Source organism: Borostomias antarcticus, assembly GCF_949987555.1.
Source record: "Borostomias antarcticus genome assembly, chromosome: 4".
Classification (NCBI taxonomy): Eukaryota; Metazoa; Chordata; class Actinopteri; order Stomiiformes; family Stomiidae; genus Borostomias; species Borostomias antarcticus.
Window position 1 is genome coordinate 450,211 of NC_140237.1, and position 27,370 is coordinate 477,580.

At 44.4% G+C, this 27,370-nt stretch overlaps 3 protein-coding genes across 3 annotated transcripts; 2 read left to right on the forward strand and 1 right to left on the reverse strand.

The window, feature by feature from the left end:
• Positions 1-1,186, forward strand: LOC311307796 (c-Myc-binding protein-like). Its single transcript, XM_084436671.1, has 5 exons — positions 1-61; positions 447-519; positions 616-664; positions 891-1,020; positions 1,127-1,186. Exons 1-5 carry the CDS (start codon positions 47-49, stop codon positions 1,169-1,171), a joined length of 312 nt encoding a protein of 103 aa, XP_084292797.1. The 5' UTR covers positions 1-46; the 3' UTR covers positions 1,172-1,186.
• Positions 1,187-4,807: 3,621 nt separating this feature from the next.
• On the reverse strand, positions 4,808-7,410 carry LOC311308075 (uncharacterized protein; the record flags this gene model as incomplete). The annotated part of the gene is made up of 3 exons (XM_084437012.1): positions 7,233-7,410; positions 5,164-5,427; positions 4,808-5,044 (listed from the first exon to the last, which is right to left on the reverse strand). Exons 1-3 carry the CDS (start codon positions 7,305-7,307, stop codon positions 4,808-4,810), a joined length of 576 nt encoding a protein of 191 aa, XP_084293138.1. The 5' UTR covers positions 7,308-7,410.
• Positions 7,411-15,421: 8,011 nt separating this feature from the next.
• LOC311308076 (mitochondrial carnitine/acylcarnitine carrier protein-like) lies at positions 15,422-18,635 on the forward strand (the record flags this gene model as incomplete). The annotated part of the gene is made up of 4 exons (XM_084437013.1): positions 15,422-15,427; positions 16,211-16,310; positions 17,926-18,047; positions 18,502-18,635. The coding sequence occupies 4 exons, from the start codon at positions 15,422-15,424 to the stop codon at positions 18,562-18,564; spliced, it is 291 nt and encodes a 96-aa protein (XP_084293139.1). The 3' UTR covers positions 18,565-18,635.
• Positions 18,636-27,370: the final 8,735 nt, after the last annotated feature.

A 27,370-nucleotide genomic window follows, 5' to 3' on the forward strand; every position in this document is an offset into this window, starting at 1 on the left:
GATTGTTAGTTGGCTAAATTCATATTTTGCATTTCCTCGCACTAAAATGGCACATTACAAAGTAAGTATGCGTTCTATTAATACATGGCGTTGACATTAGCTAGTGCTACTCAACCCATTACCGAAGTTAGAAGATGTTCTGCTTGTCGACACTCAGCTCGTCTTTGACGTTTTTGTTATTGTTGTTGCGTTTTACATTTTGTTTGGAGCTAACATCGTCTGTCATTCTCGGAAGCAGTGCTGTGAAGTACTAGAATTACATCTTTTTAAGCCGAATGTGTCTCAGCTAGCTAGCTAACATCAGCCAGCCAATTTAACGTTAGCTAGCTAGCCAGCTAGCTGAACTGGACACATCACAGCTCACACTAAGGAAGCTTCCACTAAATTACAAAATGAAGTAATTATAACTGTTCAGTCACGTTAGCTGAACTTCTCGCCTATTTAAGGGTCCTGAATCCAAACGAGAAGAATTTCGAAGATACCTTGAAAAGGCTGGTGTTCTAGACAGCCTCGCCAGTGGTAGGTCTCTTTTCAGGAAGTAACTCATTTGGTTGCATGGTTTTACTAACGTTACTAACTGTTGGCCCTGTATAACTAAAAAATGTCTTCTTCCAGTACTGGTGCCACTTTACGAAGAGACGGATAAACCTGATAATGCTTTGGAGTATCCTTTTGACTTGGTGATTGCATTGGTCAGCTGTTGGTGTAGTATTCTTAAGAGGGGAACTTGGATGTAGGCCTATAGTTTCATGGATCAATTCACTAGATACATGCCAAATTCTTGCTTGGTGCCATCAACTTGAATTCACTGGTAATTAGATTACCTTACAGCAGCCTGTGATGAATTGGGGTATCATTATAGTGCTGTTCAACCTTCACTCAAACCACAGCTTCATAAAGCACCACCTTGGTGTGCCTGGGCCAGACACAGCAGATGCAGAGACACTCCGCCTGGAACTGACAGAGCTACAACAGAAGTGTGAACTGCTGATGGAGGAGAACAAAGAACTAAGGAATAGGGTGAGGGAATAATTCTTATCTCCATACTGTGCTATGTCCAAAATGGTGCCCAGTACATTCAGCACCTCTAGGTGCAAGCCCCTGAGTTTTTTATTTTGTTTTTCAGATTCTACAGTATGAACCAATGCCTGAGGATGGAGCAGCAGAGTAACATTTTAGAGCAGACTAACATTGCAGTGCGAGGGGTTGCATTGTTCTTTGTTTAAAAAAAAAAAGAATAATGTAAAGATGTACACCAATCTGCCACAACATTAAAAACACTGACAGATGAAGTGAATAACATTGATAGTGTGATGCTCTGGGAAATGTTCTGCTGGGAAACCTTGGCTTCTGGCATTCATGTAGCCTAGATGTTACTTGTACCACTTACCTAAAGATTGTTTCAGACCACGGCTAACAGGTGTCACTGCATTGCGCTTTAATATAGCTTCCACCCTCACTTTGACCCCACATTGGGTTCGAACTTGACTTACGAACTGATTTACGAACACACGTGACCACCACTCATAAACACCGCAACCAGCTACAGTATGCCATTGAAAAGCAAGCAATTCGATGGCGCGGGTGGGCGGTATTTATACTGAGTGAGTTTAACCAATTTAACTCTGTTACACAAGTACACCTCTTACGGGAAATAAGGAGTAGCCACACTCAGCTCCGATGCAAAAGTATATTTAATAGACCAATGTTTCGGCCTCAACCTTCGTTAGGGTAGCCTACTTGTAATTTTCTTATGCATCCAGGCTTTAAGCAGGATACATTGCCCTCCAAATAATAGGTGCAGGCAATCATATAATTACAATAAAGGCGGTCACAAAGAAAAGTGGAAAAAAATTTTGTTTGTAAAAAGCCATTAGAAAAAACATTTTCAAACATTTCTAGCATTATTTCAAACATGATCAAAATGTATCAAAATATTTATCAAACATCATAAACATTATAAACGTTATGGACCTTCAAATGAGTCACAGTGGTAATATAGGCTGGATAAATCACATGATGATACCTACAGTCAAAGTTATATAAATATTTAATTCTAATTCATAATTCTGGACCCATGGGGGGGTCTTTATTTGAGCCACATGGTGGGACACACGACACGTGAGTGAGCGGCAACACAGTAGCACACGACACATCTTTTTAGCGGTCGACGGAGGAAATTGTTCCTTGCATTTAACCCATCCAAGCTGCCGTCCTCCAGGGGCAGCCAGCAGCAGTGGGCAGCCTCGTCAGTGGTGCCCAAGGACCAAGGCCCGGAGACCTTCTTGCTGTGAGGTGACAATATTAGGTACTATACCACCGTGCCATACATGAGTGATTTTGGGGTTCAGTGTCTTGCTCAAGGACCCTTCGACACACTCCGGGAACTGGGATCGAACCGGGGACTTTGCATCTAGACAATTCAAAACCTTTCAGAGTTATGCACCAACTATTTTCTCATGAAATTAGGCTGGACATGGATATAACAAGCACATTTAAGGTTATTTATATTTATTTATTTATATATCCCCACCGTAAGTTGATTTAAAGTAATGGTCTTAAGTCAACTCATTGAGCAACTAATGCCAACTCTTTTAAGCCCTAATGGGTTGCTTCATTTAAGCCCCAATGTCCTGATTTCTGTTAAGTAACACTGTTAACCAGTGACATTGGTCAACATTTTTCTTATTAATAAATCATTTTTGCATATTAATTCTATAAATCAACATATTTTGGGTAATTTACTTGAGAAAATACATTACTAATTGATAGATCACCATAATCTGTTTCATAAAACAGTAGAAATAACATACATTTGCATATAACGCAACAAATAACACCTGTTTCAGTACCAGAAATATACATAATATACAATTTTAAATGATCTTTGGGCCAAACGATATCAATGCTTTTTCAGGATGGAGGACATCTGCAGTACCGAGATCTGAAAGAGAAAACAAATTGGAAGTATTATGTACTGTAACCATTTTGTGTTAGTACTGGGCATATTATCACAACTTGACCACTTGCCACTTGAATACAAGAAGAAATAGGTCAAATTATCTGGGGTTGAGTTTATTGTAATTGAAATCATGCTATAATGCGTGATGATTGACAAGATACTGAGCACATCCAATGAATGTCATTGATTCAGAGCTCAGCCTACTTACAGCAATAGCAAATTACTGCCTGAAGTTTGATTATTGATTTTCTGGTTGTGTTTTTCCATTGCACTGCACGTTATTTATCCAGAGGGCTTAGGTGCAGTAACTTGTCTATAAAAACATGCAATGGAGATGAAGAGAATGGCCGTACCTTTCAGCCTTATGGCACAGACCCACCCTTACACAAGATAACACATTGTGGCCTCAATCAAATGTAATGTTATCTCACAAATGTGACCTCACCAACCCTCGCAAACGTTCTTCATCTGTTAAATGTGCTGTGAAGCAGAACAAGTTATTTAACTAACTCTTAGATCTGCAGGTCGGTTGGGGCTCGCCTGCTGCTGGCGCTACTTGCCAATGACACTCTGCGGTCGGGAGAGAAGGCAGCGGGGCTGTCGCCGTCGCGGCTGTGCTGAGACGCAGAGCTCAGCTCCCCTGCAGAGTCCGGGCTCTGGGCCCTGCTCAGTCTCTTGAGGTCCGCCCTTGAGAACGCCCTGACCCGGCTGGCCACAAAGCTGCAGCGAGGAATGCATTAACTAAAACAACATGTCAACATGTACCTTGCTCTGTCCCCCGGAGAGGGAACAGCAGTCCCGGTCCACGTACAGGACCGAGGGAGGGGCCTGTCCGGCTTCTCTGTACCGCTGCATCAGAACGGCTGTCATGGGCAGAAGACCGTCGCCCTCGCGGTCGGTGAGTACGGACATCAACACCTGCCCGTACTCGTTGCCGACGTTGGTCACCCAGGCAGCCGTGTGAGCAGCGGCACCCGCAAGCTTCTTTGTCATCTGAAATATAAAATCAACTGTCACTGTTACAATATATATGTTATAATGTCAGCTGTTGTTATAATATATGAATTGCACTATACATTGTAGTATAAGTAGTAGTGAAGCTTGCCTTCTTGGTGGAGTCCATCTTCAGGATGTCTCAAAAGATGGAGGTGACCCTGGCCTTGGTCTCCTCCATTCTACTGGCCGCCTCCCTCACGTAGACGGAGATCAGCCAGGACACGCAGGGGACCAGGTGCATGGGAGGCAGGGACACCTGCTGCTGCTGCGGCGCTGCGCCTGGTACCCGAAGCTTGCGGAGCGCAGACAGGTAGCTCATCGACCTCGCCATCCACTCTCTGGTGTGCTGCTCCACCAGAAAGGAGTGGAGCCGAGTCGCACTGTTGCCCATAGTGCGCTGCTTCAGCAGCCCAAGCAACACCTTGTCACAGGACAGCCTGTGAGACATATTAAAAAGTGGCACAGTCACACACACACACCTTTTTATATTTAATCCACACGGCAATATAACAATGCAATAACTTACTTGTATGTGAGAACAGCTGGAAACTCCTCCCTGTGTGCAGGGTCCAGCTGGTCCAAGATGTCCTGTGCCCAGCTCGCCCACTTCTTCTGACAGGGACGGCATTCCAGGTACTCCGTGCCCATGAAGTACCAGCCGTCCCTGTCCAAGACCCTCCGCACGGTCTTGTACCAGCCAGCACCGGTGAGCCTGCGCCTACAGATGGGGCATACAAACTTGTACGCCCACATCCTTTAAAAGTCAAATTGTACATGTTATAAAATGTATTACAGTTCTGTATTTAAATCAATTTAGTTGAAATATTTTAAAGCAAATACCACATACTGCTAGAAATATAACACAACATACTTGTACGGCATCCACAGGAAGAACCGGCGCTGGAAGAAGGCGTGGGCTGAGGCGGGGGGCTGAGTGTACAACAGCCGGGCTCCGGGGGGCTCCCACCACAGGCGCAGGTTGGTGGTGAGCACGGCCTTCCCGCTGGCCCCCCTGGTGAACAGAGCCCGGCCCAGCCACTCGTGCTGCTCCTCAGGGAGCGTCTGCCTCCAGCTGTTAGGAAGCAGCTACAACAGAAATATTTTTTTATCAGTTATTACCGAGAACTGAATGCTCGCTTTGAGACTGTGCTGAATACAAGAAAAGCAGTCAATTCAACTCTGAGTTACACACTGTCAAAACACACATGGATGGGTGTGGTCTGCTGGGGAGCAAGCGCAGCCTTCTTCTTCTCCTGGTCCCGAGCCAACACGTGTGTAAAATGGTCGAGTTTTGTCGTCCTGCTTTCTCCCCCTGAGTGCCCTCTCTTCAGTATAGGCCAGGATGTCCGGGTGGATCTTCTGACTCCATCCCCACCTTGAACCAGCGCAGCTTCAACAGGATGTTGTCGACGGCAGAGTGGGTGTAGCTGGTCAGCAGCACACTGAAGACGCACACTTGTAGAATATGACTAGAGAGAGAGAGAGAGAGAGAGAACTAATGCATGTACAGTATATGTGTCTTTGTTTCGTTGTAGGTTTAACAACCTACTGTATCTGGTATCTGTATGCGACTGCTATTTGGTCATTAAATTACAAAAAGCCATTGAGTTGTGCCCGCGTGCCCTTTCTGCCAGGGAATAGACAGAACACACACTCTCTCTCTCACACACACACACTCTCACACACTCACACACACACACACACACACACACACACACACACACACACACACACACATACAAAGACAAACAGACAGGCAGAGAGACAGATGAGTTAGAGGAAGGTGACAGGAATAAAGCAGGGCTAAGTGTACAAAATACTGAGATGAACTCCCTCCCTGTCTTACACATACACATTACCTTATAGGAGATCTGAGTGTCTGAGAGGAAGTTCTTCATGGCCTGTTTCTGATTCTTGTTCAACCCTAAAGGACACACACTCTCTCTCACACAAACACACACACGCATGCACGCGCGCGCGCGCGCACACACACACACACACACACACACCTCCATCTCCCTGCTCCAATTGTTTTGTGTTCCCCGTCTCTGAACCCTGTAAACCTATCCTCCAAACACCACAAGTCACTTCCCCTTCTCTGCAGCCCACCTGGTCCGTTCAGCCTCATAGAACTCAGACTTTTGGAACTGCCTCCAGCTCATCTCCTTCTGCATGCCCTGTGGCTTGTACAGGGAGAACACTTTGGCAGTAGATGTATTTCCCTGACACCCCGGGGAAGTCTGTATGAATATGAGGGCTGTTGAGTCCCTGTTTCAGTGGCTGGTGACAGAACCTGCACAGGCGGCCTGTTGGCAGCTGCACTTCTGCCTTCCTCTTTGCCCTCTCCTGTAGCACCTTCCTTGCCTCGGCCCCCCTCTGTTTTGCACCCTCCAGCTCCCGCTCAAAAAACGAAGACGCAGAAAAGTTCTCAAAAGACATACGGGGTCGGTTAGGCCCTCGGCTGCATAGGTCTGAAAGACCTTTTTGGAGCAATAAAAGTATTTCACTGCTTCTGACTGATAGAAGAAATGAACTGAAGAGCCTTCACCTGCATAGCGTGACTTTGGCTGACCACAGGCTGAACAGTTCCTCGTCGTCTTCTTCTTCTGCGGTTGTTGTTGTTGTTTTTGCATGATCTCTGTCACAATCTGCTCCACAGCTGACCGGCTCAGTGACTGCTCCTGAGGGGGAGCTAATGGTGGAGGGTTGAGAGTACTTTGCCCTCCCTGTCACTTTTGCAGAGGCGATGTTCAGTTCTGCCATTAACAGGGGGTCAAATACAGCTGGCAGATTGACACCGGGCTGTTTCAGGTCCACTAGCCTCTGGAAGTTCCACCGTGCCACTCCAGTCATTGCCTGGGCCTGGAAAAGTTCACAGGACACCTTGTTGCCTGTCACCCACTGGGCTTGGTGAAAGTGGAAGCCCTCCTGCTGGGAGGTGCCCCTCACAGGGATCCAGATGGGCACAGCAGCTCCCTCGCCCTTGGCGTGATTGAGCTGCAAGGTGCCGCCGCGCCTGTAGAGGATCCCCTCACCCACCTCAGGGTCATCCAGTTCTCATTCATGACAGCATAGGAAGACATGGTGCCGGACGACAGCACAACCTTCCTAGCTACCTTGCGGGTGTGATCTGATCTCAGTGCCTGGCCAAAGGTCCCCTGTAGTAGCAGAGTGAGGTGCTGCTCCTGCCGCTGATACTCGTGAATCAGGCAGTCCGCTAGGTACTGAGGAGAAACAGACACCCCACCCCAGCCGTCAGCATCAGCATACCCACCAAATGGAGCTGGAGTATCTCCCTGTCTGAGGAGCCCAGTGATGGTTCTCTGGCCGTAGACTCCTGCCTCTGCATCCCGGACGTTCTGCACACTCAGGAGGTAGGCCAGGTGAGCTCTCTCATACTTTAGGTGGAGCGCCTCCGTCAGCTGCTTCGCCGTGTCCTCTGGTGATCTGCTGGGTGCAGGCTCTCTTATCCCGAGCTGAGGAGCGATGGCGAGCAGTTGAGGGGGGACCGGCAGAGGAGCCTTCACTGTGGCTGTGAGATTAAAAGAAAGAAAGAAACAAACATCACACATCATTTGGTCACATAACATAACTAGAAGCGGAATGGAGGTGTTGTTGACGGACAGATGGAAGTACACAGGCCACCAAAAACATATCCTCTCACCCTGCGACGTCATCGCTGGGGTGGGGGTAATAATAATGTCACACATTAGTCATGATGGTGAGATGTAAACATGTATAATAACCTTTCACAGAAGCCACAGGGACAGGGGCATCATTCAGGTCCGCAGCTCTGGAGACAGCTGCAACTGCTGACGTCCTGTGAGCTGTAAAGACAATTCATTCAAAAGTCATTTTCCTCACACAATCAAGTTTCGTACAATCATGGCTGGCATGTTAATTCCGTCAATTAGTGGGAAATGAACATAAATATCAGAACAGACCAAAACAACAACTAGTTGAAAGAGAATAATAATGGCTGGTGAATTCTGGTGACACAGAATCCACCCTCCACACTGATGGAGACAAACCTGGTGTTGCAGACACAGCCTGGGCTCTGGAGACTGCTGCTGGAGGCCCTGAGAGCACAGCTGCCATTACCCTTTTATCACATACAGTAACATTTTCAAGAAGCTTTTCATATTAAACTGAATCCACTCACTTTTTTCTTTGTCATATTTAGATGGAGAGAGATTTAACATTTCTCTCTCCAGCTCCTCGTCCTCCTCCATCACTAGGAGATAAACAGTGACATGCATTGTGTGTTAGATACAGTACTTTTTTTCTTTTAACATAAAATCAGTATTGTTTTTGTGAACTGACCCAAAGTGCTGGATGTCGGTGTGGAGACACAGGGCTCTGCTCTCTGCTGCTTCAGGATGAACTGCTGCAGTTTATACATCTGACTGTTTTTAAAACATTTGGTCCTTAAAATAAACTCAGCATATCCATCTGCCCTGCTGTCCCAGATCTGCTTCCAGGTGTCCTTCATTTTCAAGGAGCCAACGGTATGGTTTGCCCTTGTACTTTCCAAACTGGAGCACATCACCTCCAGTTTGTCTGACGCATCCCCTCCCTGCTGACGGACCATAGTCAGGGCGTTACTCCTCACAAGGTCATGCGGTTGAGGAGGAGACTTGTCCTGCAGTTTGGGATTTTTTTTAATCCTCATGGCCTCCTCTGACGGGTCCTTCCTCAGGTGACCTGATGGGCCCTTTCTGAAAGACACCGTCTTCCTGCCTGGGAAGAAGCTAAAGGCGGTCTTCTTCATTATAGCCTGTGCACAAAATACAATGCATATTATATAGTAATAATTAAAAAATGTAATCATACTGTTATATGAAGTTATTCATGTAAATGACAAGCAGCATTTGTAATGACATGGTAACATTTCATATTAGATAGATAGATAGATAGATAGATAGATAGATAGATAGATAGATAGATAGATAGATAGATAGATAGATGGATAGATAGATAGATAGATAGATAGATAGATAGATGGATGGATAGATAGATAGATAGATAGATAGATAGATAGATAGATAGATAGATAGATAGATAGATAGATAGATAGATAGATAGATAGATAGATAGATAGATAGATAGATAGATAGATAGATAGAGATCTTGGGCGACGAGTGTCTTTAGAGATGGCCTCGTTGAAACGAATGTGGAGAGCTGACAGCTGTAAGCGCAGCCGACGAGCCAATGCGTATTTTACGCACGGTCCAAAATGGCCATGCTGTTCAGGTCCCGAATAACACCCCGTTTAACTGATCGAGTTTAAACAGCATTTCATATTAGATGGATAAGATGGATAGATGGATAGATAGATGAACATCGAGAGCGATATTTCTCAAAAGACTAACTTAGATGACTTGACCGGTGTTGTTGTGCAACGGTAACGTGAACACACAATGAAAGCGTTGGTTCTGTAACAGCATGAGAGAATATAGATAGCTAACCCGATTGAAAGCTTTTCTAGACGTGCAAAATTATTAAATCGGATAACGTTAACGTTACTGTAGTGCTACATACATTAGCGTTTGCTAGCCTAGTTAACCTTGGCTTGCTAGAAAGACATCAAGTTAACGTTACAACCTGTCGGCACCAAGACAAAAACGTATTTGCTAAGGCATAAACAGTTGGCCCTGAGAATTGTTGATTTTTCTACTTGATACAAACAAAGATCACTTACTTTTGATAAGTCCGAGTCTTTTTGATGCTACTGTATAAACTCAGTTAGACCTTGATTGGCTAGACGATTGATAAATGACGTCAACAATCCTGTCTGAACCAAGGCCTGTCTATCAGAATACTGACAATTGTCTTAAAGGCAAAAGGAGAATGTGCACTGACCGAATGTGTGGTTTTTGGTATTCATATTTTGCAATCAAGTCTTCCATGTAAATAGTTTAAAGTTATTTTACGGTTGTTGTTCAAATAAAACAAACAAAATAAGCTTAAGTCTTGTGTGTGTGTGTTTGTGGTATGATGTGCTGGGCTGAGGTAATTATAGGTATGATAATATTATAATAGATTGCATGTAGACAGCCAAATATATCAAAAATAATCATAATAATCATAAAACAGCCCCCACCCGGTTACACATTGCTTTAAAGAAGTCTCTGGCGCCATCTCCTGACGAAATCTCCACACTGCAAATGAATAAAGCCTCAAATGAGATACTGGACTTTTGTGAGATACTGTACCTTCTGGATTTGGCAATATGGCCTATATGTCTTTGAATATATAAATAGAACACAATCACACACCACAAAAACACACATTGGCCAAAAAGTACACACATTTTTAGAATATATTGATAAAAACGCACAGCACTGTCACACAAGGGGAGCAAAAATAACTAACACACAGGAGCTAGGCTACATCTCTAGGCTACACACACACCAAACACGGCAAACGGCCCAACAAATTGTAACTGGAGTTAGGCAAGAGCCTAATTGCATTCCTCGGCCAGTTCCGTCAACATTTTGGCAGTCTCCTCGTCGCGTCTTCTACGCAGGAGACGACGAACCCTCTCCCGGATGTAGGATTGAGGGCTGCCTTTGATTCCGTCGGGACTCCAATTATGGGGCCACAGACCATGCTGGACGCCGAGTTGGACGATCGTGTTGGCTTTCTCGTCGAGGCGAGTGTGGTCTGCAGGGACAGGAGGGTAGCAGGATTGAGCAGATTTCAAAGACTGAATGCATTTTCTGCAGCAATGGGCAAAAAGCAAGCGACAAAAACATTTGAGATAGGCCTACTAACCTTTGATCTTGAGTTGGTCCACCATGCAGTGGACAAATCCTGCCTGTAGCACGGTGAGTTTTTCTCTCGGATCTAAAGCTGCCGGCAAGAAGGGCTTTACTTGTTCCGCGAGTTCAGTTTCCAGGTCCTCGAGCGATGAAGCAACCAGCCTTGGTTTTTTGGCCGGGCGTGACGGCCTACCCAGCAGCACCAGATGACCAGCAGAAGAGGCAGCTCGCTGACCGGGGATGGTTTCCGATGAGGGGCAGGGTTCTTGGCTTTGCGCTCGGGCAGTGAGCGCGGCTTGCAGGCCAGCGTGTTCCTGCCTCAGCTGGTGAACATCACTTCTCAACTGCGCCATTTCCTTTGCCTGCTGATCCAGCATCGCTTTAAAGTCCTTCATTTTCTCAACCATGAACTGCCGTAGCACGCTCACTTGGTCCTGCGCGCTCAACGCAGGCTGTGACCCAGGAACTTCTGTGGAGGGGGGGGGGTACAGTGATGGACAGTTTAGTCCATTGCAACAGAATCAATGTCTTGTCTGTCACACTGTCATAATGTCATTGTCTTTTTATTTTCTGCACATGCTCTTCCAAACGCACACCCACCCATCATCTCCTCCTCAGATTCGCTGCCGGATCGTTCCGCTGGTCGTTCCATGGCCTGTGGGGGAGATGTTCAAAGGTGTTTTTCACCTTCAGTCATAAAATAGCTCATGAGAAGATACGCCGTTTGTCTATTATTATTATTATTATTATTATTATTTGTGTATGTCAAATAAACCAAACCAAACAAACTGAAAAGGTTATTCATAAGGCACATCAAAACAACTTATATATTAACTATATATGCTACTGTTTATAAATAGGCTATTGTGTTTTTCATCCAATTTCCTCAAGAACGTGGTCAGGCCGCTGAACATAATTACATTAAATGATGAGCATGCGCAAATGTTGACAATCTTTTCGAGGCTGTCGCCATTTTTCCAACCTTCTACATTTAACCACACGACAAAAACCAATGAATGATCAAATGTGACCAAATGTTTCTCACTATTCTGTAGCTCGCTTTACTGTAGTGCTTATGTTAAGTGTTGTTAAATGTTTAAATAAATAAATATGTTATTCTATATTTTACCACAATGGTACCATTTTATATGGCCTTCCATCGGCGCCCAATCTAGGCTTCTTAATTATTGCATTAATCTAGGTCATTTCATTCTTAAAGGATTAACATGGTGGTTCAATATAACACTTTCCAGGTATCTTTAGGCAACAACAAAACACATGTGTTTAACTATTTCAGAATTCATCCATACAAATTCTTTTAAAACATGTTTTTAGAGGTCTGAATCTGCCACTCAAAAAGTTCACTCACTCAAAACTGGGCGTGATTCATTACAACTGATTGACAGTTCTCTGAGCAAATGACCAACTGGAATCATTATGATTGACAGGCGTGTGTGCCCCGTTACCATAGCTACCACCGCTCCGAGCTAAACAACACAAGAGCTAGATCGCGCAACAGCCAGATCAATAGCCATTTTTCTAGCTGCTAACCAGGGGCATTTACAAAGTCCTTAATATTATATTAACCCCCAAACATAAAGATACACGCTACCTAACAGGCCGTATCCTCGAATTTGCATTAGGCCAATTTGGGAAAAGTACGATAAAAGTATAACGACGACACGTCTCCCCCGCGACAGAGGAAAAGCACCCTGCAGCCGGCCACGCAAGCTTGGAGGCTTGGGCTATTAGACTAGCTTTCAGCCAGCTACGAACAGTATAGACCTAGTTAGTCAAATAATTGCAACTGTGGGTCTTACCAGAAGACAGATCATTTGCGCTGTGAAACCGACATAAAATCCGCATTGTTCACCAGTCTAACGTTATTTATCTTAGTAGGTGTCCAACAAAGCCAGTTGAACACTGAAACGTTACTGTTCTGGGAACATCTGTCAGTTGTGGTGATATAAAGGAATTGAGTGGAATACCACCGCAATAACTGATTATTAGTCAGATCAATTCAATCATTATAGCTTGTTTCATATACAAAGGCAACACAATGTGCGCTTTACAGAAAGGGGGAGAGGATGTAGCCTACATGTAGCCTACTTATCCTACCCCGAATTATGTGGGAGACTGCATGCGTTTGGAGAGATAGCGGGCCGTGCACCACGACTCCGTGAGCGCAGCGGTCAAGGGGTATAGCCTACTCCGGAGTCTGGAGACTAACAGGTCATGCAGTCAATAGATCTCGTTTTGAATGTTATTCTAATGCCCTCTGGTTATAATATAATATATCTACTGGAGCTGTTTAATCCCAAAATGCGCAATGCTTCCTGAAGTTGGGTCGGATCGAGGTGCTGGGATGATCAACATTATGTGGAGCAGATGCCACAGTGATGATAAGGTTTACACAACTTTCAGAATGTTTTGCAGAATTACAATTATTTGGAGTTGTAAATTATGAAAGGAACATAATAACTTGACTTAATATCTTCACCTCCACCCACCCTGAAATGTAGTCATAATTTTTGCACAATAGCCTCTATATGCGCATCACAACGCTGCAATACAAGACCTTAGGACAAACGATTCAGTACACAGGTGTTTGATCAAGTTAAGATCTCAATGTGAGAATAAATAAATGACAAAAACCCGCACGGGTACTGTAGGACTACGTCTTTATTTTCCGAGGTAATTGTTGCGCATACAACATGACATTAAATTAAGACAGACTACTTTCTCATAAAACAGGGGGTGTTGGAACATATTTATAATATCATTAGGTGACATTGGCTGCAACCTGCCCTCCAGGACCTGCACACCTCGAGCCCTGAAGCGCGGGACCTGGACCTCCCGAGTCCCAGTATTGGAAATGTAGTGATCGGGTTACAAGAAAAGGGGACAAATTATAAAAGCGATTAGTAATAGCATCGATATTTTGCATATGCAAAACAGCATAAATTACAACAATAGGCTATTTATCAGTAAATTTAAATTATATCGAATTAAGTTTGAGCGAGAGATAATCGGGAGATTCTTGTGGAGACAAACTGACTTATATCCAACTTTGACTTCGTAACTTTGCCTATTGTATTGGCCTATATACAAGCACGCTCACAACAGTTCAGGTAGGCTATCGCTTCGGAAACCTTACAGCACAGTTTGCACCTGGTGCAAGTAGATTTTATGCCAGGGAAGAGTACAGTATCATGGTGCGCTGTGTCTCTGCCATTGCACAGGACGGCTAACGTTACCAAAAGCAAATGCATTGAGAGCTAACGTTAGCATGCTAGGATAATTAACACAGCTAGCTGACATTCCAAACATTAGGCTAGCTAACATCAACATGCTGGATAAAGACAGATAGCTAGCTGGATCAGACAGCTTTTTAAAAACTGTTGCCAATTACAGCTAACGTTATGGTTCGTTTATCTAACATTAGCTAGGTTGGCTACTAATCAGACACGATCATGGTTAAAAACTTCCCAATTTGTATGACAACCACCAATACAATTAGGACTATAAAATGTACAAATTATATTAAAATAAGAGGTGGTCATCATTGAGACTGCAACTATTCAATTGTTCTCAAGATGAGAAAGGGTTCAGAGCTGCCTTACCGTGTTCGATAGATGGTGAAACGGCGCAGACAGCAGGTGCGGGAGGCAGACAGGTTTCAGTTGGAGGCGGTGCAGGGGAGTGGAGGCGGGATTTTCAAACTTTAGGGTGACGTCAAGAATGGGAAAAACGTCACGAATTCGGAGTATTTTTACCCCGAGTCAAATTGGACTGAAAATGTTACGCTTCCAGTTTCTCAAAAACGACAAAACGGATATATTTAATGTTTTTATTGTGTTTCTTCTATGTCCTATTGTGCAAATAGCACGTTCAAACTCAAAAAAAGTGAAAATGACCATGTTAATCCTTTAATAGCCTATAGCATCAGTCTTTTATTAGCAAGCACTAAGTTAGTTTAAACCAAGTAAACCAAACAATTCATATACTACAGTGCAATACATTTAACTTCGAAGCGATAGCTACCTTTATCCTTAGTCTTTCTGCAGTGCTCGTCTTTCGTCAAAGTGCTGCTTTCGCGCGCGGGAAGACACGTGACCCACAGCCGTCTGACTGCTGGTTATAAATGACGGTTATAACCAGCAGTCAGACTGCAGATGGCCACGGGAGGCCACCGTAGGACTGTAGAAAAGAAAGGACATCAAGTGTTTTGAGCTTTTCATACCAGATGCTTGATTATAAATGATTCTCTTTTTTTATTACATTTTATTAAAAAAACAACCAAAAAACGAGTAGCACTTCTATTCATAAATGTGATCTAACAAAGGTAATATATGCTGTTTATATTGCTTGTAATAGGCCTTATGCCGAAGGTCACATGACCAAACCGGAAGCTGGGTCAGCTCACTTTCGATTCTCCCGACCTGAAAATAAACCCTTCCACTTCCGCTTCTCCCGACCTGAAAATACAAACCCAAACACCCAGCTTCTTCACGTTCACCACTTATATTTTGTTATTTTATTCTTTGGATTTTGATATTCGTTTTGGAATATGGCGCTTTTTTACACGCGATGCCTCTGATCAGCATAACCGATGTCCATCGCATATATGCATGTAAAACTCCTACTACCAAAATGGACAAGGGTTTTAAGCTCTATGCTTCCTCCCACATCTGCGACTATGAGGGTATGTACAGTAAGAACTAACTAACCCTAACCAACCCTAACTAACCCTAACCAACCCAAACTAACCCTAACTGACCCTAACTAACCCTAACCAACCCTAACTAACCCTAACTGACCCTAACTAACCCTAACTAACCTTAACTAACCCTAACTGACCCTAACTAACCTTAACTGACCCTAACCAACCCTAACTAACCCTAACTAACCCTAACTGACCCTAACTGACCCTAACTAACCCTAACTGACCCTAACTGACCCTAACTAACCCTAACTGACCCTAACTGACCCTAACTGACCCAAACTGACCCTAACTGACCCTAACTGACCCTAACCCACAGTCCCCCTCTTGCTGTGTCACAGACTGGGGGACATGACTGGCGGCAGACGTTCATTCAGGATATTAATTTAGTATCATAGTCTCTAGCATAATAATATCCAATTTCAAATGTTTACATTTCCTCAAGGTAACAGGATTGATTTGGGATCGGATATTTCTTTCCTCTCAAATGTGTATGTGTGTGTGTGTGTGTGTGTCTGTGTGTGTGTGTGTGCGTGTGTGCGTGTGTGCGCGTGTGTATGTGTGTGTGTGTCTGTGTGTGTGTGTGTGTGTGTGCGTGTGTGTGTCTGTGTGTGTGTGTGCGTGCGTGCGTGCGTGTGTGTGTGTGCGTGTGTATGTGTGTGTGCGTGTGTGTGCGTGTGTGGGTGTGTGTGTGTGTATGTGTGCGTGTGTGTGTGTGTGCGTGTGTATGTGTGTGTGTGTGTGTGTGTGTTCAGTGTGTCTCAGCTCAGCACTCCCAGGATCCTCCTGGCCGGGGGCGTGGCGGGGAACCTGAACTGGGTGATCGCCCTCCCCCCCGATGTCCTCAAATCCAACTTCCAGACAGGTCAGGACGAGGTCAGCTCTGGGGTCAGGGGTCACAGATCACGGGTCAGGGTAAGGGAGGATTGATGGCAGAGGACATAAGGTCAAGGACATAAGTATTAGTGACAGGTAAGGGGATGTTTTTGGAAAAGGACATATTTCCCAACTGTCCCACTTGGGACCAGTTCAATTTCAGTCTTCAACCTCGTCTCCTCCTGTCTCCTCCTCTCTCCATCTGTCTCCTTCTGTCTCCTCTCTCCCCCTTCTGTGTCGTCCGGTCTCCTGTCTCCTCCTCTCTCCTCCTCTCTCCTGCTGCCTCCTTCCGTCAGCATACTTACTCCCATCACCAGATCAACAAGGATAAAGAGCATCACGCTGTGTGTAATTGCTCCATACAAGTGGGATCAGACCTATACAAGTGGGATCAGACCTATACAAGTGGGATCATCAAGTGGGGTCAGTGAGCGATTTAAGGTCTGGTAACCGAGCTGAACAGGGTCCGGTGGCCGTGACCCTGGCTAACCCTGAGGGGTCATGAATGCCAGATTACAGGTGCTTCTGTGTGTCTAACGAGACTAGCAGCTCCAGGGGGGTCAGTTCTCTGCTCTCTCAGTAGCAGTGAAGCTCACTGCTGCACTCTAGTGCTGAAAATGCATCATGTCACCCTACAGAAAGAATTTCTGGCCCAAACCCAATGTCCACCCTTATGGACTCACAGACTTTGAGGCGAATTCCCACTAAGTGCATGAGAGCTCAGGGCTCTAGTCCCATTGTCGAATCGTCAAGTGCACGAGGGCTCTCTGGCAGACATTTTGAGTCCTTTATGCCCCCTTACCTTAAGGAAATTCCCCACAGTTCATATTGTTGTGACGTGAAACACGGGGTTACCTGAAGAACGGCCAATAAACACAGACAGATCAACCAACCCTAATGTTCACATTTCAAAACAAAAAGTGTTTTCATGTTTTCAGATAGACTTGCTTATCTGTAGCCTTATTATTATTTTGGTTTCAATATTTTTAGCTATGCTGTAGGTTATCAACCCTATGGCTTTGTATAATTTAATTTGTTAGAAAATATGTAGGCTATGGTTATAAATTACTTTAGATTTCCGTTGCCATAATTCATATTATTCCCCATTTAAAAGCTGCATGACTTGAATCATTCATCTAGGTGCAGTATTCTTTGAATTGAGATTTCCAGCATGAATGTGGAAAGAGTTGTGAAGTGCAGAAATGTGTGTAGTCATTCTTGTGTAAATACTTTTGAATTCATCCCAAACAAGAGCCACAGGCAGTAATAGCTAATGACTCCAAAATGATTTCAACAAGTTGAACAGAAATGTTTTGAGGGTAACACAGAGGGTTGTGATAATGTAAAGAGGATTTGACTCAGCCCAAAATTAATTACATGTAGGCCTACAAGAAAAACATAACGTAAAATTTAAACATAAAATAAAAAGTCCAAAACCCACAATGGTAAGAAATGTGTTTTGGCTTCAACATAACGTGATGTTGCAAATGCGGTCACATTCCTTTTTCTACCATTTTGAGCCTTTGCAGTGTGCGCGCGTGCGCGTGTGTGTGCGTGCGTGTGTGAATGTGTGTGTGTGTGTGTGTGTGTGTGTGTGTGTGCAGCTGCTGACGGGCGCTACCGAGGTGTGGTGGATGTCCTGAGAGAGCTGCTTCGTGTGGAGGGGCCCAGGGGCCTCTACAAGGGCTTCACCGCCGTCTTCCTGAGGGCCTTCCCTGCCAACGCGGTAACGACCGCTCACTCCTCACTCCTCCAGAGGTCTTTGGGGCATCTGTGTGAGGGTTAGGATGGGGCTCAGGAGGGTTAGGGTTAGGATGGGGCTCAGGAGGGTTAGGGTTAGGATGGGGCTCAGGAGGTAGAATAGGTAGAGGAGGGTTAGGGTGAGGGTTAGGGTTAGGGTGAGGGTGAGGGTGAGGGTTAGGGTTAGGGTGAGGGTTAGGGTTAGGATGGGTTAGGGTTAGGGTGAGGGTTAGGATGGGGCTCAGGAGGTAGAATAGGTAGAGGAGGGCCGGCGGAATGGATGTGTGAATCTGTAAACCAGAGAACATTGTAAAGCGCTTTGGATAAAAGCTCTATATAAGTGGAGTCCTGTTACCATCTTTAGATTTAGTTTGCATACAGTTCTGCATCATGTGCCTAATGTGCTGCTCTCTCTCTCTATCTCTCTCTATCTCTCTCAGGCCTGTTTCCTGGGCTTTGAGTTTGCATTAAAGGGTTTGAACTGGCTGGCCCCCAGCTGGTGAACACTCTCCACTGGCCTGGACTGGCCCCCAGCTGGTGAACACTCTCCACTGGCCTGGACTGGCCCCCAGCTCTTGGACGCAGAACTGGAGCGCTCGAGGGACGCATGGACGGACATTTACCTTCCATTCCATTTTTGTGGTAACGTTACCAAATGCTACAAACAAAACAAAACGATTCCAAAACACAAATATATAATCAAAACTAACCTAGCTAGAATAAAATTATCTTTCTCTCTTTCTCTTCTCCTCTCTATATCTCCTTCTCTCTTTCTCTTCTCCTCTCTATATCTCTATCTCTCGTCTCTTCGTGTCTCTTCAGCCGGCATGTATTCAGCGCGTGAACTTTCAAACAGTGTCTGAGTTTTTGGTCACGTGACGCTGTATTCGTTCTCCTATTGGCTCAGGTGGGACACAGTCGATTCTGGCATTTTTTACCGCATCAAAATAGGACGAAATATGCCAGAGATAATCAAAAACATGCAACGCCTGCTATAGAAACTGCGCGTAAAGGCACACAAATAATATGATTTATGCATCTAAATTAAAATCGTTGTTTCCCTTGGTCTATTGACATCACACAAAAGTATGTTAGAGACTCATGCCTGGAGCTTCGGGAACAGTTGCCCGGAGCACTTTAGGTGCATTCGTTTCGATTCTATGGACTCTGGAAAATAGTCATGTGATTGCCCGCGCCGGCGCGGGCGTGGTCTGGCGAGGGTTAATTAATGAATAAACACAATCTACTCAAGTCTCTCAATCCCTAGCAGAAACGCCTCTCCCCCTCTCTCTCAGAGCGCGTCTCTCCCTCACTCGCAGAGAAGCGCATCTCTCCTCCTCCTAACCCACAGATCAGAAGCTTCGTATCTATTTTATTAGAAATTATCTAGATAATGTATCTCTATCTTGGATAAATCAGCAGACCGAAAATTTGCGAAAACACATTAGCAGGGGGAAGTGACAGTGATTTACAGTGATAGGCCAATTTCGATGCAACAAAAGAACGATATCGCTCAGTCGAAACTGCCCTTCTAGGCCCGTTCACAGCTTTAGATCAGGGCGTGGCACAATAAGTACCCAAGGGCACTTTGGACAACTGTACTATATTTTTTATTCTCATAGAGACCACACAATGAAATTACGTTACTTGGCTTATAATTGTCCTAATTCAGTCGACACATCCTAGGTCTACTAAAACAACAATACAATAAACATACAGTATTGTTTGTTGAGTATACTGTAGCCTACAGTAGGCCTAGGCTATCAGTCCAATATTTGCGTCTTCGATCTGCGCCACGCCCCCCGCGGCCGTGTACGCCCACTCAACACAGTTTAAAAGAGCAGGGTCTGGCTGGGAACATACAGCAGACGGCGCAAACCGACACCAGACCTACGTGCTACAGAGATGTAAGTTTGCATTTTCTCCTCACGAATTAAAGAGGAGTGGAAATGATATAGGAAGTGAAGGCGACATAACAGATGTTTTATTAGTCATATACATGGTCCAATACTCAAAACTGCCAAATTAGCTATAAATGAGAAAACTGTGATACGAGTTTGTTGTTTTGTTACTAGGGCGCAGCCCTTTTGAACGTGACGTCACTGGTATGGTTATAGCTAGCTCCTGTACACTAGCCTACTGTAATGCTAGCTACTGTACACACTGAAATGGCTTCCACTTCTGCTAAAAGATCTACGGGGGGAGTTTATTGTATTGCTCCAGGCTGTAGTAACGAGTTCTACAGAACTACATCAGCCGGTCTGGAGACACACTACCACCGATTGCCTTTGAAAAGGAAAGCTGTCCTGCAATGCTGGCTAGCAGCTCTGAAACGAGCTAGCCCGCCAACTGCGCCGGAATTCAGGGTCTGTAGCGATCATTTCTTGCCAACGGACTATGTGGAGAGCTACCAATTCGACAAGACAGGGAAAATTGAGAAAATAAGAACCAGACGACTGAAGCCAGAGGCAACGCCAACTATTTTTGATTTTTCGGGCTACAGCGTAGGGACAACAGACAGACCAACCCAGAGCCAGGGCCAGTCGTGCGTGAGCCGCAGAGAAAGAGCGCTCAAACGCGCAAGTCAGGCAGAGGACAGACTGGTAGGTTAAGCAGTTGCAGCTTGCTGAAATAAACTGAATAGGGCCTACGAGTCACAAGCTAATCAAGCCTCAAACTTTTTTGAACCAAGATCTACTTTTCAAGTAGCCAGGCTGCCGAGATCTAACGTTAGGCTACCAGTCCAGTTTCAACATCGCAAATGCACACACAGCCAGACACGCACACCGTTTCCAGCCTGCATAGCAATTAAACTCGAAAAACGTTCTTTCTCTTGGTATTTTGGTCCAGTCTCTAGATAACCCTAATTAACAAGCCAGTCAGTTTCAATAATGGTCTTATATGGCCTACATTTCATGGATGGAAGCCGAATCGATCAACTAGGCTACCCATAACGTTAGGCTATAACTTGGACACCAAGGCTAATCGTTAATAACAACCACAACAACGCCATGCCACACGAGGCACAACAGTTTATTACACATTTTCTCGAACAAGGTAGAGCTCTAGATAGCAAACATATGGTCTTACCTTAATTTCGAATAAATTAATCCAAAGTGTGAGAGTAATATTTTGGGGGATTTGCTTCTATACTTTTATCCGAGATTACTCAGTCCGAGTTATTCCCATAGTAAAAAAAACAAACAATGGTTAATCCCGCACGGTTTGTAGAAACTACAACGTAGTCTACACGTAGACAGGGCGCGTGCGTTTAGGGCTGGCCTGGCTTTTTCCAGCGAAAAAATAAATATGTTGAATCATGAATAGCCTACTTACATAGTAATAACCCCCGCCCCCCCCAAACTACGACAAAATGTACGTTTTTAAAAACTACAACATTGTTTTTTCCAAGATTTTTTTTTCAGACGACCGTCTTGACCCCTGTGACGTAAAGGTTTCAGGTGTCAAGTATGAGTCACTCATATTTCCAAGCAACCCCTCTCCCAATACACCACTGGAATCGTTAATTTATCCAGGTGTAATCTCAAACATCAAACCAGTTTACCTAGTCTAATGCATTGGGCTGTTCCAAGATAAAATGTGGGTTAAACTTACAATACAGTAATCATAAAACAACATTATGAATAATTCGAAATTTCTTTAAAATATTCTATTTAATTCCATAAATATCAATCCTACCTTTTCTCACCAGGGAGGACCAAATGTAAGTCTGGAGATTTACTGAATTTAATTGCAATGCATTGGCCCTGCACATTATGAACAACACAATCAACAAAGACAGGCATCTCACAGTAAAGGCATAATTATACAAACGATATACATTATGAATTTACACATATTTACACATAATCAAGGATACTTAGGTACTGTAACTCATACAGGAGGTAGGATTAACAGTGGGGGGACCACCAGGAGATGAGGATGTAGGCTAGGCTACATAGTACTTGATATAGGCTATGCTGTATCGTGTCGACACCGGACCACGTTGGATGGTATCTCGCCGATCAAGTCGAATGATTTGTTTCATCGGACACAACAGGAAACTTCACTTTCAACTGTCGCTTTCCAACTGTATCACACTCACGCACGCAGATGGGGTGGGTGACTGCGCAGGCGCTTATGTGTAGGCTAATTGAGATACTTTTTTGAGGTGGAACACAAACTCAGTTTTCTGAAAACGTTGGGGTAGGCTATTTGAGTATTGGAACATAATTGCATTACTTTAAATTACTTTCATACCGGTTTTCAATTTGCAAGGTATCATAAATAGTGTGATAATATAAGCAGGCTACATGACGACTCTAGTACAAAATTCACTCATACTCATTCATACTTCCATAATCATATGTATGTGTAAGGCGTATTATTATTATTATTAGCATATTCTAAACAAAGCATAGCCTAAGCATATACTACAGCAATCGACATGGCAGACGAGAGCCAGGGATACGAGCAGATAAAGACAAAAAATGAATTGAAACAGACAATGACACTGTTGGCAATGGCATATTATATTTCAAATTCATCACAAGCATATTCAAATCCATGGTATTCAGGAGAGGGGAACAAATTCCTGATGAAAGCCACAGCGCAGGATGGGATTGGAATCCGGTATCTTTTCCCCAAATGCCCTCTCGTCCAAAGAGTGAACTGTCTGTAGGCTGTCAACCTGAAGAGTCTGAAAAAAGTATGCAAAATGTTATTTGGGCTACCTTTATTTAAACTAGAATGAACATTGAGAATTGCCTCATGCATTTGCATTGATGTCCAGAATTAAAAATAAAAAAACTAGCCTACAGTAATGATAGGCTACAACAAGGCTTAGTCGCCTAGGTAATAATAGCCTAAATGAATGGCCAAAAACTATGCAAATAACAAAATACAACAGACTACAAACAGATGAAAGACGGTCGGTCTGTTAACTTTCCTTGAGTTATAGCCCATCTTTGACACCGCTAAATTAACTCGTGTAATCTAACGTTACGGCAGCCTATAGTAGAGTTGTGAACGTCAGAAACAATCAGAAGAATTAGCCTACTTACTGCAAGTTAGCTAACATAACTTCTACAGTCTGAAAGAGCACGAATCATCCACTATATTCGTGATAAAACAGGGGGGCTCCTGCACACCTAGGGTGTCTCGATTATAATGATGATTAGCGTGCGTTTCTGACACAACGTGGCTACCTGGGCTGGCTAACGTTAGCTACCTTCCATAGTCCATTAACCTTACCTGCTATTTATGGGACGCTCCAGCGTCTCAGCCCTGATGTCCTTCAGGGACAGCATAGCCACCTCCAGTACATCTCTCTCCCCACATAACATCTGGAAAGTCCTCTTCGAGGTAATGCACTGGCCTTCAACCACAAAATCGTCCAAGTTTGCCTCCTGGCAGCAAATACACTCCACCGCGGTCGGCATTGGGATGCAACACCCACAGCTGCACCAGTCGTTGCGGCCGACCCGCTCCTGACCCCGAACAACCACCACTTGTTCCTCAGCTTCTTCCTCTGCAAACTGCACGATTGGTGTTTCTCGCACAGGCTCATACGCATACGCTATGGGGTTTAAAGGCACCACAATTTCTCTCTCCTGGTCGTCTGAATCGCTCATTTTTAGGCTACTTTACAACTAGCTAGCTAGTTATATTCTTGTTTGCTTTAAACGCGCCGCCGGTTTCACCATACCAGTGACGTAGTGTGACGTGGAATTTAAAGATGGCGGCACTAGACAGCTAGAAACGTAAATATCAATGTTGGAAATGTGATTTATTTTGGGTTTTTATCTGTTTTTTGGGGAGTAATGAATTTACTAGTTCTCTTTAAATATGAGGAACAACACGTGATCAGTTCTTAGTTGGCTATTTCTGTTCCCCTTTAAAACTGTTTTCACATCAAGACTGACGTCCTACTATGTCTGTAGGCAGGCGCGCAGATTGGCTGGGGCAAGGGGGGGCACTGCCCCCCCTGGTGGCCAGATGCGCAAACTGTAGGTAGTGTTTTAATGCTGAGAAAATGATTGGGTATTTCTCATAACACGCGTATTCTGAAAAATTATATCTCGGTCTACATGGAAAAGTCAGTAGAATGCCTTAAATTCCATATACTTGGAGTTAAACTTTATTGATTGAGGGGATCATAGTTAATTTTCATTCCCAATCTGAATTATGTAGGCTATATATTTTTTGTAAAGAGTTGGTAAAGAACTACGGCATGACACTCACAAACTTTGGAGTTTACACTGAAAAAGATTGCACAGAGTAGCCTACATATTACAGCTAAACCTCGACAAAAATATAGCCAAATATAACACAGGAACAAAACTGCTCCCCTCAACTGTGTCTTTTTACAGGGCTAGACAGAGAGCCATATTTTTCCTTCATCCGTAGCCTACACAAACATTTACACCCTATTTCGTATAGACCTAATACTGATCTAGGCTATATACTGATTAAAAATTGTCTTATGCACTAGGCCTACTTTCCTCTTAATTATCATTATCCTAATACAGCGAGTGATAGAAAAGATCTGACAAATGTTCAAAATTCTACCTACCATTATAATTTCTATCATTAGGCCTACTATTTAATTACATGTTGATTTTTTTTAACGTTATTCTGTCTCTCTCTCTGCTACAGGTGTCTAGCTGTCTCTCTCTCACCTCTGACCTCCTATCATTGAAAATGGAGATGTTGGGAATGACATGAATAACTGTTGTTTTCAATCCTATTTAATTTCTTTTCTCAGCTCCAGCAGTGTAAGTCAACTATAGACCTAGCTGCTACAGAGATGTAAGTTTGCATTTTCTCCTCACAAATTAAAACTGTTTTCACAGGCGTTACGTGTCACAGTCATAGCTAAATATAACAGTGAAAACTGATTTATTTCATCAGCTGTGTCTTTTTACAGGGCTAGTCAGAACGCCATATGTTGCCTTCGGTGCCACAAGGCGTATGCCGTCTTGAAAGTTCACCTCGACGCAGACTGTATGACGGAAAGCACGGAGGACGAGCGGAGGGCAGAGCTAGAACGAGCAAAGCAGTCACATGAAACATGGTTAAACGCGGATAGAGATATGGACTACCAGCAGCAGCTCGCGCCGCTTGTAAAGAACAGAGCTGCCGGTGTCGCTTTGTGCTCCTTGCTCAAGAGCAAGGGGTTTTTAATAAAAAATGGTCCAAAGCAAGAGAGGTAGGCTAAGATCGGGTCTGGTCCCTCAAGGTCTGGTCCCTCATAATTATTTTGTGTGTAGCATATAACTTGGTTCATCTATTCAATTGCTAATTGCGCTTGTATTCCACAGCGATGCCGTCTGACTGCTGGTTATAAATGACGGTTATAACCAGCAGTCAGACTGCAGATGGCCACGGGAGGCCACCGTAGGACTGTAGAAAAGAAAGGACATCAAGTGTTTTGAGCTTTTCATACCAGATGCTTGATTATAAATGATTCTCTTTTTTTATTACATTTTATTAAAAAAACAACCAAAAAACGAGTAGCACTTCTATTCATAAATGTGATCTAACAAAGGTAATATATGCTGTTTATATTGCTTGTAATAGGCCTTATGCCGAAGGTCACATGACCAAACCGGAAGCTGGGTCAGCTCACTTTCGATTCTCCCGACCTGAAAATAAACCCTTCCACTTCCGCTTCTCCCGACCTGAAAATACAAACCCAAACACCCAGCTTCTTCACGTTCACCACTTATATTTTGTTATTTTATTCTTTGGATTTTGATATTCGTTTTGGAATATGGCGCTTTTTTACACGCGATGCCTCTGATCAGCATAACCGATGTCCATCGCATATATGCATGTAAAACTCCTACTACCAAAATGGACAAGGGTTTTAAGCTCTATGCTTCCTCCCACATCTGCGACTATGAGGGTATGTACAGTAAGAACTAACTAACCCTAACCAACCCTAACTAACCCTAACCAACCCAAACTAACCCTAACTGACCCTAACTAACCCTAACCAACCCTAACTAACCATAACTGACCCTAACTAACCTTAACTAACCCTAACTGACCCTAACTAACCTTAACTGACCCTAACCAACCCTAACTAACCCTAACTAACCCTAACTGACCCTAACTGACCCTAACTGACCCTAACTGACCCTAACTGACCCAAACTGACCCTAACTGACCCTAACTGACCCTAACCCACAGTCCCCCTCTTGCTGTGTCACAGACTGGGGGACATGACTGGCGGCAGACGTTCATTCAGGATATTAATTTAGTATCATAGTCTCTAGCATAATAATATCCAATTTCAAATGTTTACATTTCCTCAAGGTAACAGGATTGATTTGGGATCGGATGATATTTCTTTCCTCTCAAATGTGTATGTGTGTGTGTGTGTGTGTGTCTGTGTGTGTGTGTGTGTGCGTGCGTGTGTGCGTGTGTGTGTGTGTGCACGTGTGTATGTGTGTGTGTGTCTGTGTGTGTGTGTGTGTGTGTGCGTGTGTGTGTCTGTGTGTGTGTGTGTGCGTGCGTGCGTGCGTGTGTGTGTGTGCGTGCGTGTGTATGTGTGTGTGCGTGTGTGTGTGTGCGTGTGTGGGTGTGTGTGTGTGTATGTGTGCGTGTGTGTGTGTGTGCGTGTGTATGTGTGTGTGTGTGTGTGTGTGTTCAGTGTGTCTCAGCTCAGCACTCCCAGGATCCTCCTGGCGGGGGGCGTGGCGGGGAACCTGAACTGGGTGATCGCCCTCCCCCCCGATGTCCTCAAATCCAACTTCCAGACAGGTCAGGACGAGGTCAGCTCTGGGGTCAGGGGTCACAGATCACGGGTCAGGGTAAGGGAGGATTGATGGCAGAGGACATAAGGTCAAGGACATAAGTATTAGTGACAGGTAAGGGGATGTTTTTGGAAAAGGACATATTTCCCAACTGTCCCACTTGGGACCAGTTCAATTTCAGTCTTCAACCTCGTCTCCTCCTGTCTCCTCCTCTCTCCATCTGTCTCCTTCTGTCTCCTCTCTCCCCCTTCTGTGTCGTCCGGTCTCCTGTCTCCTCCTCTCTCCTCCTCTCTCCTGCTGCCTCCTTCCGTCAGCATACTTACTCCCATCACCAGATCAACAAGGATAAAGAGCATCACGCTGTGTGTAATTGCTCCATACAAGTGGGATCAGACCTATACAAGTGGGATCAGACCTATACAAGTGGGATCAGACCTATACAAGTGGGATCAGACCTATACAAGTGGGATCATCAAGTGGGGTCAGTGAGCGATTTAAGGTCTGGTAACCGAGCTGAACAGGGTCCGGTGGCCGTGACCCTGGCTAA

Bases quoted from the DNA above. Each gene is read 5' to 3' on its own strand.
- LOC311307796 (XM_084436671.1), top strand. The intron at 520-615 runs GTAGGTCTCTTT...GTCTTCTTCCAG, and splicing joins TCTAGACAGCCTCGCCAGTG to TACTGGTGCCACTTTACGAA. The intron at 665-890 runs GTATCCTTTTGA...CTCAAACCACAG, and splicing joins AAACCTGATAATGCTTTGGA to CTTCATAAAGCACCACCTTG.